At 42.1% G+C, this 21106-nt stretch overlaps 2 protein-coding genes across 4 annotated transcripts in view; one reads left to right on the plus strand and one right to left on the minus strand.

Annotated features, from left to right (window-relative positions):
- Positions 1–13494, plus strand: part of LOC110974211 (BCL11 transcription factor A-like) — an 81642-nt gene extending 68148 nt beyond the window's left edge. For both annotated transcript variants that reach the window (XM_022225672.2, XM_022225671.2), the window contains exon 3: positions 3428–13494. In XM_022225672.2, the coding sequence (XP_022081364.1) occupies positions 3428–5520 (2093 nt within the window). In that variant the 3' untranslated portion in view covers positions 5521–13494. The remainder of the gene's footprint in view (positions 1–3427) is intronic.
- A 446-nt stretch (positions 13495–13940) lies between these two features.
- The window catches only part of LOC110974195 (uncharacterized), a 31002-nt gene continuing 23836 nt past the window's right edge, over positions 13941–21106 (minus strand). For both annotated transcript variants that reach the window (XM_087142006.1, XM_022225653.2), the window contains 5 exons: positions 20701–20883; positions 19066–19229; positions 18278–18520; positions 17212–17241; positions 13941–15673 (listed from right to left, as the gene is read on the minus strand). In XM_087142006.1, the coding sequence (XP_086998132.1) occupies positions 15054–15673; positions 17212–17241; positions 18278–18520; positions 19066–19229; positions 20701–20883 (1240 nt within the window). In that variant the 3' untranslated portion in view covers positions 13941–15053. The remainder of the gene's footprint in view (positions 15674–17211; positions 17242–18277; positions 18521–19065; positions 19230–20700; positions 20884–21106) is intronic.

Genomic DNA, 21106 nt, shown 5'->3' on the forward strand with positions numbered 1-21106 from the left:
CAAGTAAATAAACAAGATTGTTTGCCGCATTCTGAACATTCAATATGCCATCTGGAATGGCTTCACTGGGTGGCACATTTCTCATTTAACGATTGGACTTCCAGCTTGCACATGACCAGTGTCCGGTTGTAACCTCACTCATCACACCCATTCTCGTTTGGGACAGGCCCACTGCGCAGCTACCTGTGGAACTGTGCAGAATGGTCCGGTGCTGTTCCCAAAGGAGAATTGCGGGGCTGTGTCAGGGGTTGCTGCCACATGTCACACTTAGACTGTCTCCCATGCTTTGAAAAGTCCAAGGTATTGACCCTGTAATAAGAATTTTCTCAATCTTTTGGTTTTATTTTGCAGAGACCCAACATGTGCATGTACGTGTACGTGTGTGCACATTTGTTAACTCATCCGGTGAACATGAAATTTCTTGTACAATTTCACCGGCACATTGTCATCATTGGTATTCTAGGCAGATGAGCCTCCCTACTTTAGTAAAGCTATCCAGTATACATGCACATGAATGTACCGTCATCTTTCAACTTAGCATGTTCAAATACGACAGAATGACGAATGCCATCAATAAAATCTGTGAATCGGCAATCAGCTGGGGTATACATGTACTAGCATCATCGTTTCCTACTTCTCAATTTCATGATCAATTTGAGATTTCTTCACTTTTTCACCTTTTATGTACCTAAATGTGTACTGGCAAAGTAATGCTTTTGGTGGGAAAAAAAATTAGCATGAAACTGGACTTAACAGAGCAGCTTTAACGAAAAACAACACATCACAAGAGTTTTGCAACATAAGCAGAGCCATCCAAGCACGACTGATGCTGCCGATTTCTGCCCATAAAAGCAGCAGCCTACAGCCAGCCTTCCATTCAAGCCAGCCAGTTGGCCCAACGAGACCAGCTTGCCTTATGAATATTAGCCAGGTCTGCCAGACATAGCATGACCTTGAGGTCAGCCGACCCTGACATTGAATAGTGGCTCTGTACATATTTTTCAGGGCAGGCAGACCAGCCAGCCATTATCAGATTGCAAACATGTAAATATGGAAAAAAAATTAAAGGCAGCCAGCACACAGAAGAGTGTTCAGCGCATGTACAGGCCTCTGTCTCAAGATAGCTTTGGGTCAAACATTTTATAGGGGGAAAGCAGAAGTTAATGATTGCATTGAGAAGGTTTGAATGTTTAAAGTACCTGTAGGTCAAGATCTTCTAGCCAGCAAGGTACAGTAGAGTAGATTCCCATATGTCCAAATGATGAATCTACAGTGCAAGAGCACTTTGGTGAAATTTTCTTCAGTCTTTTTTTTTTCCCCCAGCTTATATTTAGCATTTTGATTAGTACTCCGTCGAAGCACATAAACTACAGGAGATTGGCATTGCCCCCAACTCAGCACTTTTATTTAAATGATAACCTCTGTGCAAAATTTGTCAAAAATCAAGACATTTGTGCCAAAGCTCATGTGTGACCTGGCACAACAAAGTGGGCATAAAGTCGCGTTCCGCTCTTTCCTATTTTGAAGGTTCAAAGTCAAATATTGAAGTGGTGTTCAATTTGGGCATTTTGTAACCTTTGAACAAAGTGACCCGTCTATTTAATTCCAATCTTTTTTTGCAGGGTCAGTATTTAAAAATGTCATTTTCTCGGGCAATTTCAGTGATAGCATTATTCTTGCCCAATCAGAAATGTCGAAACAGTGTCGGAAACAGACACAAAGCTGCCAGAATAATGTCACATTGTCACTTTATACTTTCACCCTAAGTGTTCCATGTGCATACCATTAGAAGGCACTCTTCCTCCTAAATTAAGAAATACCAATATCTTATTTTTTAAAATTCCGGCTTTCGGTTCATTTTGTGGTGACAGGGTCACTTACTTGTACATGTACAGCACCAGTGCGCATAATTCATCCATATGCATACATATTCATACGGAAGCTTTGATTCCCAAATAGGAAGTAAGGTCTTATAAATATGCTGTTCATGAAAATCCGCTCCCAGAAGACAGTCATGACAGGCCGACTGTGACAGTCACAATGACACCAATAGGGCTGGCAAAAGTTGACAACAAGTTTGTTGATGACAAAGTCAATGACTGAATGATACAGTGACAAGCAGAGGAAAAGACCATTGTTGTAGGAAAAGACAGTGACCATAAAAGAACCCTTTGTAAAAGCTGGCGATCATGCAGATCTGTTTAAGCAGACAACTACATGTTTTCATTTAAAAATTCAAGTTCATGGAGGTTCCCACAGAACTGGTATTTCCTTTTGGGTGTATTTGACTGAGCCAAATTAATTTTTTTTTTTTTTAAGTTGACTGTAATATTTTATTTCTGTCACGCCGGTATATGTATTTTCGGACTATGGTGAACACGAATGGACAGGCTAGTTTTTTCCCACACAAATGATGACACAGTTTGTACTTTCCATGTACATGTATGCTAGCATACGTCAAGAGAGCGGACGTCTGCAAAAGTAGCTGGCAGAAATAAACAGTTCATTTTTCCTCTTGTCAAAGTGATTCACCTCTGAAGGGTGGATCACATTATGTCAATTTGTCAATTGGTTTCCCTGTTAAAATATCAATAGTATGAAGTGCGTTTCTCTCTGGCCTATTAACCACTTTGCGGGGGGGGGACTCGGTTTCTGGCACATAGGCTTCATACGCGAAATCAGACAAAAGAACGGGGCCTTGTAACAAAAGAATGAGGTGCTGGGAATTGCCAACATTTTTTCAGTTGTCAGTAGCGAAGGAAATTCCGTCATTGTTTTGAAAGATTATACCCGCTGTTTGTGGCTTTCGGTGCGAGCGGATTACCACCGGGGACAAAAGCACTCCAGTGTTTAGGGATACAATACCGCTGCACGCTAATCTGGCCCCTATTGAAAAGACGTAAGCAGCGCACTGTTTTGGGAACAAAAGAAAATTACATAACACCACACACAATCTGGGCTCTTTTTACAAGGTGGCAGGCCTGGCTGAAATACTTGGGCGTCAGTAGATGTTGTTTGTCAGATTAGAGTAATGACCAGACAGTCATCGTGTGGGTGTAAACGTCCAGTAAATAAAGTTATGAATTTTTAAAGACTTTTGAAAACAGAAAAAAATTAAAAACCTAGCACAGCAGAATCAACAAAGATAAATGGACCTGGAGCAAAGTGATTAAACCCATTTGAAAACCCTTTCTTTCTCTTGTGTTTCCTACCTTCCAAAGCTGGCACATTGTTCCTTTGCCCCCATTGTCCTCCAAGAGAAATTTCTGCCATCTTTTAACCTCCCCCCCCTTGGTAAATTTGACTGAAATGGACTCATCCTTGTGATGTTGCCAACAATAAAAGTCATTCACTATTTTGATGTTCATGAGCATTTGAAAGGCTTGTTACATGTATCATATACGCTCTTTTTCTTTTTCATAAACAGAGCCTGACCAGTCGAAGACCTACATTTGCTGCTCATGCAAGGATATATTCGATGATGCTGTAAGCCTCCTGGAACATGTGCAGTGTGATCATGGAATGCAGATTTACCAGCAACCCTGGAAGACAAGAGATAGTAACAGTACCGTGTCGGAGTCTAGCTCTCACAGCTCCGGCGAGGCCAAGACGTCCCGGAAGACATACTCCCCGCAGTCCCCGGACAGCGATGTCAAGCTGGTCATGCCTTCTGTGTCCACGACGCCCTCCTCCTCGTCCGCGCCCCCTCTTCCCCCCTCACATCCGCCCCTCCCGCCGGCCCTCCCCATACCCCCTGCCTCATCCGTTGCGGCTCCACCCGCCCACCACCAACCCCCGCTGCTAGTGCACAGCCCCCACGCCCACCATGCAGTTCACCCCCTGGAGGGCAGCTCGCTGTCGGTCTACATGCATCCGCCGGCTGGCGAGCAGCACATACTGCCGGAGAGGATGTACGCGGGCCCCATCAACCCAACCCAGTGCATGACCCTGAGAGACGTGCTGGCAACGGAGCGAGCCAATCTGAACAGCCACATGCTGATGACACCGCAAGGATTTGATCGTAGCTCCCATCCGACCTTCTCCTCCACCAATACAGCAATAGACATGGACATGTACTCACAGCGACTGCGAGAACTGGCCGCCGCGGGCCCAATGAACCCACCCAAAAAGAAGAGTTTTCACTACCCAATCTACAGCCCCCGGTTCAAGTCCCCATTCTCGCCCAAGGTGAAAGCGTGCGAGTTTTGCGGGAAGACCTTCAAGTTTCAGAGCAACCTGATTGTACACCGGCGGTCTCACACTGGGGAAAAACCCTACAAATGCCAGCTGTGCGACCATGCTTGCAGTCAAGCGAGCAAGCTGAAACGGCACATGAAAACGCACATAAACAAGCCACCATCTACCCTGACGTCCCCATCGTCTGGACCGAACCTGAGTGATGACGGGGTCTCGGGAGAGACTAGCGCCAGCTCCCTGATCAAAACAGCAGTGGACCGCTACATGAGCGAGACCAAGTTTTCCAACAAGGACACGTCCATCGACGGCGACGAGAATGAAGACGATGAAGAGGAGGAAGAAGGGGAGGAGGAAGAGATGGAAGGGGAGGACGAGGAGGAGGAGATGGAAGAAATCAGTAGCGATGAGGCCAACATCGGTGAGAGGTCATCAGACACTGATGGCCTACCCCAGTCCAGCCACCGAGATGACAACCATGATGAGAAGGAGAATCACTCTTCGCTCCTGAGCGAGGTGATGAAGCACACTGGTCTGAGCGAGATACAGCAGTACAGTGAAGCCTACCAGCAGGCTGTAGCCGAGAGATACCGCACCAGCCGCCGCCACTCGTCCAGACTAGAACAGCACATGGTCCGGGAGCGGCAGCTGAAGGAGCCGAGGAGTGGAGACTCCACGCTGCTCAGGGAGGTCTTAGCTGGCCCTAGCTACCACTCTCCGGAGAAGGAGCGATCCCCGACCAGGTCCCCGAGGAATGCCATGTCGGGGTTGGAGGAGGTGACCAAGCGCATCAAGGTGGAGCCTCCGAGTACGACGTGGGGGCCCGAGCCCAGCAACTTTCCCAGTAAGGACCCCTACAATCAATCGCCGGTCTTGATGCCATCGCAGAGTAGCCCCTCTGCGAGTGCCACCAACGGAACGGTGCCAAGCTACTACAGTGGGAGCAACAGCACCGGCAGGCCTGCCCATTCCAGCCCTTCGTCGTCTATGCCCTACAGCAGCCTGGCCCTGCACAAGTCCCCGAAGGAGCTGGCCATCGACCGGCGCACCGGCACCTGCGAGTTCTGCGGTAAAGTATTCAAGAACTGCAGCAACCTGACAGTGCACCGCCGCAGCCACACTGGCGAGAAGCCCTACAAGTGCGAGCTCTGCCCCTATGCCTGCGCTCAGAGCAGCAAGCTGACCAGGCACATGAAGACGCATGGGCAGGGTGCCAAGGAGGTTTTCAAGTGCGAAGTGTGCGGGATGCCTTTCTCGGTTTACAGCACACTTGAGAAACACATGAAGAAAAGCCACTGGGGCAACATCCGAGGCACCACCCGTTGACAAAACCCACACGTTCAAATTCCTTTCATTCTAGGAAGACTTTCCATACACCTAACTGTATTTGTCAACTGATTGCATCTTTATACAGATTAATCCATTTCTACATTAAAAAAAACAGAGAGAACATTGAGAATGCAATAATTAAAAAAAAAAACTGAAAATCACAGATACCAATGCAGCAAGAAGCCACCAGAAATTGACTTAATCCCTAGAATATATCTCCCAATGAAAGGTGGCCCAACATTGAGAGAAATTCTGTCATGTGTCACAGTTTTCTCTCAAAGCAGGTGATGTACTATTTGAGGGTTGGAAATCTTTACAAAGATCTGTGGCGATTGAAAGATTTCTTCCAGCTGCAACACCCTCTGTGTTCCTGTGCACAACTTGTTTTGTTAGCCGTCCAGAAAATTCACCAGTTTGAAAATTATCGCAGCTCAGAATGCACTTGATTTTGAAGTTGATATTTGACTGGACTCTATACAAAACAGATCATCAGCTAACCACAATCCACCTTTACATTCAAAATGTTTCAAGTAATTGAAATTATGTTGATTCTAGCAAGACTGTTGAAAACCATATTTTCCCCCAATGTGAGAGGAGTCGTTGAAGGCACTTGATAACAGTGATTGATGATTTCGTCATCTCTTGTTTTTTCAATGTACATGTACTTAGGAGAGATTTTACTCAATTTACAAATGTTCAAATGCATTTGGTATGCACAATGAAAGTTCTTGTCCTTTTGTTTTACACCTCTTGTAAGTAACAAATATTTTCGGGAGTGGATTTTTTTCACTTTGTGAAATTCTTTGAGATTGTATGGATAACCACTTTTGGACAGGGGGTATATTATTGTTTTCCTTTTCAAATTAATCCAAAACTAGTTTGGATTTCTTTTGGAACTGTGTAATGCACTATGTATGGAGAGCTGTGCAGTGCGTGTTGAATGCGCCGTCCTGTGACAGACCTTGCGTTGTCCAAAACACCAGTATTTATCCTGTCTTGGAATGGATGAATTCCTTAGATGCTGCAGTGTTCTGGTTCAAGGGCGCTTTGCAGGCTTGTCACGTACTGCACAGCGATTGGCCAAAATGTGAGATTTCACTTGGCGAATAAACTGAGTGCATCAGACAGTTATTAAAAAGTTGCACAGATTGTCCAACACGCTTATACTCAGACCGTTGTACACAGTTACCGTGGGCACCGTTTAAAAGCAAGTTAATAAATTTGGGGTGTTGTACGTGTGGAGGTTGACTTGTGCAATATTTAAAGAAAATTTCATCACTTTTCTTTTTCCTGCACTCACTGAATAAGAGTGTATCATAAACAATGTACATGTAACACCTAGACAGAATTAGTTGGAATTGATGATGTATTAAGGTTTGCAGCATACATGTAGGTTGGACCGTGATTCCTTGGAAACTTGATCGGGGTTGGGGAGCATGTTTAATTCTCGTATCACCTGCAGCTGTGTGTATACAGTAAGTTTGTATATTATATATGTGAATGTTATAGGACGAGGTACAGGTAGTTATTTTGCATACTGGGAAGAAAAGAAATGAAGTGGTGGTGCTTCTTCTATCATGTGTTTCTCCCTCTTCGTGCTGGTATAACCAGAGAGGCATCGTTTCCCCAACAAGGTTGGGGTAGCTAGTTAGTTAAAAGTTAGCGTTTAACAAACGTTACGTGTGCCAAAGCTGTGTAAGTGAATGAGGGGAACCTGGTTCCTATCATTTTTAGGTTTTTTTTGTTTTGGTTTTGTTTTTTGGCCCTTCCCCCTTTTGTTTTCCATTTTTTTTTGTCTGTTACTGCATCTTTTACTTGTACGTACATGTAGTTTGTAATCTGGCATTATAATGCGTGTAAATAGACCTGTAATATGCAGCTGGCTTCCAAAATGGCTCTTTGTTACAAATATACAAATATAAGATATATATTATAATTACTTCTTGCGTGAATTTAGAAACAAAACAAAAAAATGGTGTCTGGCTTTTTTCTCCTTGTTTGTGCATTTTTTTTTTATACATTAAAAGCATGAGTTATGGATATGATTAATGTTTAGGGCTATGTAAAAGCCCAGTACATCTGTCCATGTATGAAATACATGGATTGACTGTAATCACCAGTGGAAATCACATTGCAGCTGAATTGAGTCACTAACTGTCAAAACTAAATGTGATAGGAGGTAAAACTGACAATTAATGTATGTAAAGTCTTTGAAAAAAAATTACTATTAACGTTATTGGAGCCATCTTAAGCTTAAAGCAAAATAGAGATTTGAAAAATCTACAACCTTGAGTCTGGCCTTGTAGGAACTTTACTGTATACGAACCTAAATCTTTAAATTTATGCAAATGATGAGACAATGAAGTTTTGGTGCTTAGAGTTGTAGAGCGTTCACACGGTTAGAGAAACCACAAGGTGAGTTTTGTGTTCATTCTGAGGAAAAGTTATTCAGTTTGTCCCACAGTGTCGGGAGTATGGGCATGTGCCCATAATGAGATAGAAGGTGTGTGCGTTAGATTGTTACCAGTGTGGGCGTAATGCACAGTTAAATGCAAAACCTTTGGAAAGAATTCCCATTGTTTATCCCCTTCTTACCTGACCGTCAGATGCAAATAAACTCATCCTTCTATGTCCACTTTCTTCACCCGATAGACTGCATCATTGACGCTATTTTGCAGTCTATCTTAATCACACATTGCTGCTTTTTTATATAGAGTTTTTAACAATAGTTATGTATCGTCAAAGTAACGAATTTCCAAAAACTGACTGAAATACATACGGTTACCGTATATATATAAATACATGTATATATGTGTCTAGCACAATCTGTCTATGGTCAAAACACTGTTTCTAAAACATTAAAATAGTACATGAAAGCCAACATTTCTTAACTTGATGGTTTTACAGTGACACCCTATGGCAGTGAACATTTTATGGTCTGTAGTTTTGAAATTTAATAATTAATGGTGTAAGTAGATGTAATGTTGGTGTGGGGAACATTTGTAGTCGTTGCCTTCTGAAGTCCAATGTTGGGTTTCCCTCTCCCCTAAGAATATTTATTGTAATTCAGATGTAAACAAAAATACCACTTCAAATTTTGTATCAAACCTTTGAACTGAAATGTATACTAAGTACCCAAACCTTGTCCAAGATGTACAGAAATTCTTCACTGTTTCCCCCCCCCAAACACTTTTTTAAAATGATTTTTTTTTCATGCAGTCTTTATGTTGTCAATTTCTTTGGCATTTTTATTCACCGAGCTCTAGTTTGCCCAATGAATATTTTAATCCTTGGAAATCTTCCCTTGAACCCGGCCTTTTGAATAGATGTAGATCTATGCCCAGAAAAATTGAACAACCAAATGATATGTGCCCTGTGTAAGCATTTTATACTGGTAGACCAGACATCGTCCAGAGATAGCACATCATTTGTAAAGGTCATTGCTGGCGAAAGCAAACAAAGATAGCTCAAACACAGCATAGCTGTTCATGCAGTTGCTGAATCTGACAGAGTGAAACCAGGGACTTGGCGGTGAAAATCACTCTGAATTCTCCATTCATTGGAGTGAAGAAATTGCATTTGAGTTCGTCTGGTCTTTAATTTCGAGCAGAGGGGGTGAATTTTTCACTTGAATGGATTGAATTGTCACTCTTTGGAATTTTGAGAGCAGTTACCAACAGAAAACAATGCTCCCTTTATTTGGGTCATACTAGCATTTAGTTTGTTGGTGCATATGCAACTCTGGTGGCGCGTAGACAAGGTCGTAATCTTGCACTGGTGAACCAATTTTACATTTTTTTTTTCTGTCAAGATATCGTGTCGTGACAGCACAAGGGGAAAAAAGCTTGCAGTTACCACGGTAACAGCAAGACATAATTCCTTGTCACGATGATTGTCAATTGCAGTCTGCGCTTTGGCTTCAAGTTGTCATTGTTTGCTGTCAAGCGGGACTGAATCATTTTTCATGCGAAAGATTCAGGTTTGGTTTCACTGCTTTGGGATTTTTTACAATCAAGAACTTTTTTTACTAAATGAAAATATGATTCTTTGTTCTCATTTAATCACATGAACATGATCCTTGTGAATTCATATGGTACTATATTGTAATTCCAAAAATGGACAAGGAACTAATGCAGACATGGTGATGCATTTCCAAATTTATCAAATAAACATGGAAAATTCTAGAGTGCCTGAGATCATGTCAGTCTACCGAGGCCAAGCCCAGTCATTGGAAGTATGACAACGTTTTCTTTTTGTTTACATTTTATGGTTTGGGTTGTTTACCAGACGCTTTTATATTCCACTCTTTTTTACAACACATATATTCTCTTAAATGTGTGAGAAAGTGGAGACTTTTCTCATTCACGTCCTTTGTACTTGATGTGTGTAGACACAATAAACTATGCGTAGGAGTTAAGTGTTTCTTTTACATTTGCAAATTGGAAATTTGATATGACATTATCTGTGTTGGAAGTGGTTTCTTTTTTCAAAAACTGTTCCATTTTGTTCGTAATTTGAAACTGTGACCACTTGGTGTGTTTTCCACACTGCCCTACCACAACAATATGAGGATCTCACATGAACTTTAGTTGAATGGTTCTAAGTCTTTTACTCCAGACTTATGGGAGAATTTGAACAGTCATTATTCCATGTCAAAACTTGACCACTTGTTGCTGGATACTTAGTCTTCTTTCATATAAGTAACTTTTGGACTGATGGGCATATCATTGACTTTGTACAGGTTTGGTCTAATTTTGTTATTGACTATAAGGAGAACTGCCCTCTTGCATTCTCAATGCAAATGCATCAAATACTGTCCATTTGTCCCCCGTACATCACGATTAGTGAGTCAATATATGTGCCAATTCTTCCAGTTCTAAACTGGTTCCATACTTGCAGTGGATGGGTTCCAGCCGTGAGAGATCCATTTTTTTTACTTTCATGAGAGGGAGAATTCTGTCTCTGAATATTCAACTTCAGTGTTGCACTGTGTGTGATTTTTTTTTTTTTTTAGTGAAGTGCTTCTGACTGACTCAAACATCTGATGTTGGTTGTGAACCAAGATGTTACACTCTAAAAAACAGTTCACACTGTATATCTTGCGTGGACTAAGGTCTGCTAGTAGAATTTCCATTGAGGACAGAAAATTCATTTTTTCCCAGCGCTGGCTCTTGATCGACCAGTGGTATTCTTAATCCACTATGCACCCCCCCCATTGTAATATTTAAACAGTCATATTAAGACTTAACAGAAGTTGTTGAGTAAGAACTGGGGGAGATGTCATCAAACCACCCGTGTTATTGCAGACCCCAAAAAATTGAAATATAACGAGGGAGGGAAATCTCATTTCAACCTAGTTTGTTTTTTTTATCCCAGTGAGACTGTACCTTCTGTCCTGTGAGCCAATGCAGCAATTTTTGAGGGGTCAGAAGTTGGCCTTATACCCCAGCAGCAGTCCGATTCCTGTTTTTAGCCTGTAGTGCCTCCCCCATTCGTTGGTAACTTGATATGGGAATGGGATTATTTTGAAATTTCAGATGAACGCATCATTTTCTGCAAATGACACCTTATGCGAAGGATCCCATTGTCTAGTGACCACATTGTGAACGATGTGCCTAAGTACCACCAACTATAGCAACCACTTTGATGAGTGATTCATTTCGTAAACTTGTCATTAAAATGAATTTACGATGACCGATTTGTAGGGGTGTTTTTGTTTGGAGAAATATTTTTGGAAGTGTGGCTCTGTATCCTTGATATGTGTATTACTTAACCAGCTCTTGATTGTTGCTGTCTGAAGAGTTTTCAAACTCTTTTCTAAGAAAAAATGAAAAAAAAAAAGATCACAACTCTCTCTTGCCACCTTTCCATCGTTTTTGCACTCACGTTGTTGCAAACATGGTTCACATTCTTTAAGAGTTAATAATTAGCGTAATAATACATTAATTAAACTGAAACATTAATGAACCAATTGGTGGCGGTATAACAGTTTATTGGTTTGGATTCTTATATACTACAGTATATGTTTTGATTTTGATTTTAGAGTTGTAATGTACAAGTAGTTAAACATAAAGATACTGCCGAGCAGACAAAGATTGTTAAGAGAAAAAAAACAATGGTAACTTTGTTAAAGAGACTTCAAAAGTCGGGTTACTTTGTGACAGCTTGCACTTCCTTGTACGTAATGACACCTAGGAACCATACGTTTCAAAGTTTGAGAGCATTCATTACGGTGGTTGAATTTTGTAATTGGTCCAAGCTTGCTGTGTTTTATTCAGAACTGGATTGAGGCACGGTGGGAGCGTCATGGTGTCTCGTGACTAATCTCATATTAGAAGTTGGCAACGAGATTAAAGCATGTTCCAAGTGTAATGCTGACCCCAGAATGAGCTTGCAAGGGTGCAGATCATTAGAAAGTACTGCTAGAGGTGTGTTGAAGCAATAGTCTGGCTGAATGTTGTACACATTGAGGAATTCCTCAGAAAGTCCAAAAAGAAAAACAAAATTTGCGGTGCTCAGCACTCTTTTCTCATGTAAATGTACTTGAGAACTTGCTTTAAAAACTCAACTCTTGCACTGTGTCACTGACTGGAAAAGTACTCATTGGGATCTCTTGTCGGGATGCCTGAAAGTGGGAAAGACAGAATGCGTAGTTACATTTCTCCCAGGGACCATGTTTGGTTAAGTTCACAGGAGTGCAAACTGTGCTCTGGGCAAAAGGTGGTTGGGGGCTGTGTTTGTGATTTTCAAAAAATTCAAAATGATTCCCAAAAGATACCTTGGCATTTTATTTCCCTTTTCACCTTGTACACATGGGAGGGAAAGGGGTGAAGGTTGGCCATTTCTATGCTCGTGAGAATGATGAAAAAAAGAGATGGCTAGGCTGTAAACCCTAGTACAGGTTCATTGGTGTAGAGCATTAGCGTCATGGGCAGTGTAAGCCACTGCCGTGGTCAGGATAATAATAAAGTGGGGCGGTGTCAGGATACCCAACAAGACGAAAGAAAAAAAAAAATGGAGTCACAGTTCTAAATTGCCTGTTGTCATTTCAACATTTTAAGCTTTGTAAGATTTCACATGCTTTGTAATCATTGCTGCTGAGGATGGTGTGTGGTGTAGGGCATCCAACTACACTAGAGTGGAGTGGAAGGCCAGTAGATTAAGAAATGGCAGTTACATGTAGACAAAATCATCGTCTGGTCAGCCTGATATCATTATACCCTGTGGAGATGCAAAGTAACTATGTGGGTTGAAGTTTGGGAGGTGTATTTGTTGTTGTCTTGGAACAGGTTAAGTGATACCTAGCTTCAACGTAGCTAGTAAATGATGGTATGTGTGGCACTTGTAATGTTTCTTCAGATCTGACGCAGGTAAAAGAAACAAATAGAATATTGGAAATGGCAGACGGTTCCCCTCGACACAGTTCACTTAGGTTTTCCCTAACTGCTTTCCTCCATTTTGCTTCACTTGGCAGTGTAAACGTAAGGTCTGGAGTGAGTTATTTGAAGCTCGTATTTGCAGGTGGTGTTCATTAATTGGAAACGATTTGCCTGATAAGCCACCTCAATGAATTGTAGCAAGCAAGCTTGGTCCTGAAAGAGACATCTCCTCGATTTCAGATACTGTATAACATGTTTGGGGATTTTTTGGAGCTTGCTTTTTTTTCCTCAATACATTTTATTTTGCTGTGCATGCTGCGCATTGTAGCCTCAAAGGCATCTTTTACTCGAGAGATTAAAAAAAAGGAGTTGTGTAGACCATTCTCTGAGAGACACAGGCTATGCTGATCCTTCGGTGCTTTCAAAGAATGGGACGCACAGCGGAATAGGAGTGTACGTTCCCAGACCATACGTATATGTGTAAGCTGTTCTTTTCGTCAATTACGCGCTTTTGAAAGGCTTAAAAAAAAAAAAACCTGCTTTTTTGTCACTTGTGTTATTCTTGGAATAAATATTGAATGATTGAAAACCACAGCTTGAGTGTTGTGTGAAGTCTGAACACTGAGTCAGCTTGATAGCTGGGCATCTGCAGTTATAGCTATGAGTAGCATGATTGTCTAGGGTATCCACTGGCTGGGGACACCTGTGCAGAATTAGGGTGGGGGGGGCAGAAATGTGGAAATTTATGTAACCTTTATGACCTCTCTGAGGGGTAAGGTTTACAACTTGGAGCTTTTTACACACTTGGAAGGAGGAGAATTGAAATAGACCCAAAACTGTCCTTTTCTCGCATTTCAAAAACAAAATATCAATGGAATTGCCAGTGGTGCAGTCTCAAGTCATACAAGTTCCACAATCTTATTTTACCCGTCGTTCATCCACTCAAATCACCCGCTGTCATTCAGTGTGAAAAAAAGATTATTGGAGTGCTGGAATTTTTGTTGAACGGACAAACACAAAGACATGGCAAAACTAACGTCAGTGGTCGGGTTTTCATCCATTTTAATTGATCTAGTTTTAGGTGGAGGTGAAACAAAATAACAGCAATATGTAATGTCAATAACTAGCTACCAGCTTTTGTAAGTAAGGTGGTTAAGGCATTTTACCTGAACCGACAAAACCCGATTTTCTGGTTGTCAAATCCCCAGCAAAATATGCTGCAAAATCTGCAGCATTACACATCTGTAAAACTACCTTGGCATAATTGTGACCACAAAGTGAATAAATTCAAATATAACTTCAAATACATGAATAAATTTACTTTTATAAATTCCAATACAAATATACCTAATGCACATCAATCATCTTATTATCCTATTTTCAGTTTAAAGTTCATAATATATTTGTTGTATAAATTTCACCAACTAAAATGAATGTATCTCAGTGTTTTTGATCGTTTTAACTCGCCTCTGAAGTAAAGTACAAATTTCCCACGCAGCAAACAATTCTGTACACTATAAAAATCTTTGGCAAAAATAATGCCATGATCTGAGAATGTTTCACACCAAAGAAGCACCCAAGCCTTACACATAACACCCACCATGATCATGCATCGGGCTATTCGGGTCAATGTTGAGACACCTTAAGACCATCACAAGACCAACGCAAGGCTTTCACAAGACCTCCGGTCTGAATTCAAGTCACAAGCTATTCAAATGGACTGCAAGAAAAGCATTCCTTTGGCACTGTACAACAGGCTACTGGTGACAAGTCTTGTGTCTAGTCTTGTACCTGGTCTTGTGAAGGTCTCACCAACAACACTGCAAGACACACTTGATTTCAGGAAGTCCTTTCGTATTTGGAAATGGCCCACCCATATTTTGTCTACACTGGAATATCCAATACAATTAAAATTGCACAGTACTGCTTTGAATGCCTGTTTCCACGATCTAGGTGATTCTTTAAGGATAATTTCCACATAGTGGTGTTTTCTTCCAGTTTAAATCAAAGTATCGACGTACTGCACATTATCTTTGCAGTGTTTCTGTTGATGTAAAGTTTCAGTGGTAAATCTGAAGGTATGCTCTCTCTTGTTAATTGTGCTCCATGTCACTAAATAAAACTTTGAATGTTTTGGGGGTGTTTGTCTGTTTAAAAATGACCAGTCAGGGACGCCTTGCTGCCAGAGACAGTCTTCATGGCAATGTGCTCAGTTCCACCTATCCCAGGCAGGCCGCTGGTCACGGCCGTCAGGTAGCTGGACATTTCCCCTGACTGGGCCGCCTTCCCGCTGTAGCTGCTGGGCGGGTCCGATGCCATGCCCACCTGGACTAGGTTGTTGTTGTTCCCCACCAGGGTGACCTTGGGCGGGGCCGTTGCCACGGTACTGCCGTAGGGCTGAGCCCCACCCACCTGGGTGCTGTAGCCCTGGTCAGGGATATCGTACACAGGAGGGGCCTCCCGGGGCACTGCAGCCATGGAGGTGTGGTTGTAGCCCATGCCGTACTGGCCTTGGATGACCGGTATGCCAATCAGGGCCACCATAGGCTGTGGCTGAGGTTGCAGCTGGAATTGCTGCGGCTGGAGCTGTGGCTGCATTTGCGGCTGCATTTGCGGCTGCACTTGCGGCTGAATGCTGTCCGGCACATCCCGAGCAGACACCTTGGCCTTGCTCTTACCGCAATGCTTGCAGAGGAAGACAGTGAAGATGGTGAGGAGAATCAGGCCGAAAGCAGCGCTGGCAGAAATGATGATGATGAGTTTGGTCGAGACTGTAAGAGGAGGAAACCAGAACAGGATTGAGTCACCTGGTCAGCGGATAGTTGCCACATCGGTATTTCAAATGCAAGGTCATCCAAGGACAGAGCAGGTGTGAGTCAGCATACGGAAGCACTGACTGGGCAAACCTTGTGCAAAAGCTGTTGTTCTCCACTGACTGACAAGGTGCTTTATTTTGTACAGGTAATGTTGAAAAATTTAACTGGTTTACTCGCCTCAGAAATATAGACAGGTTCCTAGACCAAAAGAAACCACCTATATCGGAAACATATTTAGGTTTGGTAGCTGCCATCATCACTTAGCTAAAGAATTCCATTTTTGAAACTTTTCATAACTGGCCAAAATTTCCTGAACCCGTTTGGTTGATTCTCAGACGCTGATTGGAAATATCTGCAATGTATGAATCGTCTTTCTTCTCTGATTTCTCTGCAACTTTCCTCATTTTTTCCTGGCGGTGTATTTTTAAAACCTACTGCAACTCTTGCACACCTTTGCATCTTGCTCTAATTTTATCCCCAGTGGCTACTGGAGCCACAGTTTATACATGCTGGGAGAAACGGTCAGGTCAGGGAACCAGACTGTTTAGGAAGAAAGCAAGCAGCATTCTGCTCAGTCTGGCACTTGTACCCGTCTTAGGTTGTGCCCGAATTACCTGGCTGTGACTTATGTGAAATTATGCATAAAGTCTATGGTAAAGGCAGTAGCCATGTCCCACGGAGTTGTGTGCACTTTTGACCCAAAGCCAATCAATTCAGATACAGCACCGGCTACACACTCCAAAGCATTTCAGCATATGTGTGTTGGTTAATGACCTATCAGACAGCAAGGGGAACTTTCTGGAAAAGTTGCATTCCCAGGAAAAATGGGCATCGAAGACTTGTGCTGAGAATTGACTAACAACAAGGGGCATTATAGGCTTGCTAAAGAGACGACCATGAGTCAACCCCATTAAGCATGCAATTATGACATTTCTTTAAAAATGAGTTCCAAGCTGCATAATACCTTTTCATGCTTTCTATACTTTAATGGCACATGTGGGAAATTAAAAAAACAGGGAAACTGGCTAATATGTGGAAAGGTCGCATGCTGGACGTAACCCCATCAATATGACAAAATATGATTAATCACAGCAAATATTACTATTACAAAACAAAATTTCTCATCCAGAAAAGAAACATACTTCACTTTAAACCAAATCAATTCAGATTCATGAGGATGCTTTGTCCTGAAACTTTGCCAAACATTTTTTTGAAATGGTCAGAAATCTTAAAAACCATCTCTTCTTTTATGCTGCAATAACGGACATCAACACATTTCAACTTCAAATTCCATTTGAAACCGTTTAAAGCCAGTCAAAAGTATTGCTGTGGAGTATCAACCCACAAGAAAACAGCCGCGTTTTGTTTCAATTTACTGCAAAAATACCACCAAATCATTTCTTCGGTGTTTGCAACGAAGGGATTTCAGTTTTCAATTACATGCTATTCTTCATCAGTTGCAGTCTGATTTGCATTGAAAAGAGAATACTTACGACCAAACAAATTCTCAGGCACTGCTGTAACTGTGAGGGAGAAAAAAAGTGGAGCAAAAAGAAACAGGTGTCAGGACGAAAGCAAGTTCTTTGTGACAAGAGAACCATGACTGTAGTATAGAGTATTGTAGTGTGACGTCATTGAGAACCAGTGAGCGCTGTACAAACAACTGGAATACGCCTCGCGTTTGTTTACGCGCTGGTTCTTACACTAATGCCTTTCACACACATAATTGTGCGTGGGACGCATTCCCTTTGATCTCTATATCAACAACCAATGGGTAAAGACAACCAGAGTTTTTAGTCTTGCAATTTGTTTCAAGGTGGTTCTTTCCATTGTACGAACCATTGACATGTACATGTTCACCCCTGGGGATGGTACTCCATCACCCAAATATAAGGAAACCCGTGAAGGTAGAGTTGGTTCTTGATTGTTACAGTGAGTAGCTGCCTCACAGTTATGTTACTGCCAGGTATGACTATAAGCCTGTTGATCAGGGGTAACGACACCATGGATTCAGACACCCCATGAAATGTGTATAGCATGACCACAAATCTTGGATGCATAAATGGCTATATTTCAAATCTTCACTTTGTCTTTATATTTGAATCCATCTCAAGTTCCGCAATCAGTTTTAAGCACTGAATGATTGAACTGAATGAAAATCCTCCACACATTGGCCTGAAATGAACTTGAATGATTCACGGAGAGAGCTTAATGCCTCAACTCATGGGGACTAGGTTTGTAAAGTTGGCGTCTGATATTAGAGGACAAAATATGGAAATGAAGCCGGACTTTGGGGAGACAGGAGAGTCGCATCTTGCCAAGAATGAAAGTTACCCCTTCTACAGACAAACCTCCGAAGGAAGACGTATTTTTACTGCAAAGTTAAGCAGCCAGAAACAGACGAGACTGTGACAGACTAGTCAGGATAGGACTGCATTGGTCTAGAGGAGTTGTTTTAAAATGGTCATGGGGAAGCCCTTTACTTTTATGATGGGTTCACAGTTGAAACAGTCCCCATCAGCTTCTGTCTTATAGAGAACACAACCCAGACAGACTCACCAATCTCATCGGCCTCGGTCGTGGGGACGGAAGGCCAGGGTACCCCCATGACGGTGAACGTCGTCAGATGGTCGGTGGCGCAGGTGATGGTCCCGTCACCGTTTTCTGTGGTGTCCAAGCCGTCTGTGCTCCAAGTGGTGCCGTCCCAATACACGCACTCGTTGTCCACCTCCGACAGAGGGTTTGTGATGGTGAAGTTTAGCAGGATGGGCGTAGTCAGGCCACTGATGTTCAACTTCTCATCTTCACAGAAGCAGGGGCAAAAAACAAATTACAATTTTGTCACATATCAAGTACATAGCAACCAATTATCTCCATTTATTCACAGCATACTGAAAAACTCGGTTTTCCTTTCCAACGCTGTGGCTCTACCTAGAAACTACAATGTCAATCTTCGACATCCAGCAATAAAATCAAATTTCAAAAAACGGCTGCTAAAATGGTTGTTAAATCTACTGTGAAGATAATGTTGGAGTTGGAACATAATGCCGTGTGTTGAGTGAATCATGCATCGACGATCACTGAAATTTATTTTTCATGCGACATCATTTGATGACCCTACAAACATCCAATAAGAAATAACTCTGACAATCCTAGGTTGTCATGTGGTTACGACAAGTGCACCGTCGAGAAAAGACAACATTTTCAGTTCTGACCAAGTAAGCTTAGACTTTTTCCTCAAAAGCTCCAAGGTAGTACTGATCATGAAGTGCTTGCTGGAAATGAAATACGTGACAAGGCAAGACGTAATGTGAACGTGGAGATTTCTGCGTTAAGGTTCAACTGACCTGATTCGGGGTCAGTCAAAACGATATCCAGAATGTCGGCCACGCGATAGTTGATGTGGTCATCCTCCGTGGACAGGAGATCCACTCCGGTGTTGTAGTGCTGAATCTTCAGGGTCACCCCTGAGCAGGATTCACCCGAGCTGCATATCCACGATGCGCTGAAACTGTGTGTATGGATAGCAATGCGGAATTGGTCAGTTGTCGGAGTGGACACACAAGAGAAAGAGGAATGAGATCCAATGAAAGAGTAGATCTGGATTTGTTTTTGGATTTATTTTCCCTAAGTCACAACTACATACAACGGTAACGAAACAAATTATTTACAGGTGGTGACAGATACGGGGCACCAGGAAAAAACCTAAGCCTGGTCCTGCTTTAATGGAAGGGAAGGTAGACTGGTCATGCCGTATGGATGGCACATTTGGACAGACGCATCGCAAGAATAAAGAACAGACAATGTTCCAGTAATAGGGCTCTATGATTTCAAGGGTATGCCTGGTATTGCTTCTGTGGCTGACAAGCTGTGATTGGTCAGTTGGAGACTGTGAGGTGCATGTATGATTGGTCAACCGATAAGGCTGTACAGAAGGCAAGATATGACCAATCAATTGGTGAGGCTGTAAGAAAGGTAAGATGTGATTGGTCAAGATCACTAAAAGTAGTTAGATAGCATGTTTTGGTTGGTTAATTTGGGGTCAGGTGGGCAGCAAAAAAGGGCAATATTACAATAAGACAATAAACACGGTGGTGTCAAGTACAAGTTGATGGAAATGGTCAAACTGTCCTAGCACTGTGTAAAAAGGAAACTGTGATCAATCAAATGTGACCGGCTCCAGAAAATGGGTGCTAAGTCGCCAGACTCAGGTTAGGAATTTTGATATGTCTGGTTTCTGTACATCACAAGCTACAATTTGATATAGGAATGACCCCTGTAGTGCGCTGTGTTCCGGAGATATATGGACATATGTATATCCATACTTCAAGATTCAATAAAAGCACTTTTCCAGAAAAACCTCATGAAGTACAGCGCTTGGAAACACGATATTATATAGGATTTCTTACTGAATGATCCATTTTTCATCTTATTCCATGTTTGTAGTCACAAATTCTAGAAATATCAATATTATAGAAGCCATTAAAGGAAAAACACACAATCACATTTTTGAAGAAATTTTGCCCTCTCCAAATAGAACAGGCCATTACGTGTTTTGACTTAATACCCTTTTTTTGCAGAGCAGGTCACAAATTTAGGGAAGGTACAAAGTACTGGCTGTGACCCAACCTACAAAAAAACAATAATCACAAGTCACAAAAGCTACTTCAGTAAAAATATTTAAAACAATCTTGGAAGGTGACCAAGCCGAACAAAACAGGTTGCAAATCGCTACAGCCAGTGCTTCTTACAACTAGGAACCCAAGACATTTTTATCAACACTGTGTTCGTTTTTTTATTAAAAGATCATCAAACTAAATGACACATCAGAACCTAGTGCCATTTGATATTTCTAGTGCAAGCTGAAACAAAAGAAGACTCATTTTGGAAATCTGGTCCCGTGTTTCCGTGAAATAACGCAGAATTGAATATGTGATTATTTCAGTAAATCGGGTGGGCAAAGGAACAAAGTGCTAACTTACAGTTCAGCAACTTCAGAGCCAAAGTTGATGGAGATGGGCGTGCCAGAGGTCTTGGAGTCAATGGGGTCACTCAGCAGGGTTCTCATGACACTGGACACACCATCCGTTCCATCGATTTCACTACGCGGGGAGCCAACCGACAGGCCACTGGCCAAAGATGAAGCTAGCTTGCTCCTGACAGTGCTGGAGGGGAGGGAGGAAAGAGGTGGGAGCAACGTGAATTTGGATCATTGATTCCATCATCTTGGGTCAGTATAGACCTCTATCGTAGGGCAGCCATCTTGCTTTCTACCATTCAAAGCAATGCAACCAAACTGAGATTGGAAGGAAAAATAGTCTGTTCCCTTTATCAAAATATGAAGTTGTATTACTACTGTCAATGGGTCTACAGGGAACAAGAAAAACA

Source organism: Acanthaster planci, linkage group LG01 (genome assembly GCF_054643075.1).
Source record: "Acanthaster planci isolate LZ-2023a linkage group LG01, COTS_SCS, whole genome shotgun sequence".
Classification (NCBI taxonomy): Eukaryota; Metazoa; Echinodermata; class Asteroidea; order Valvatida; family Acanthasteridae; genus Acanthaster; species Acanthaster planci.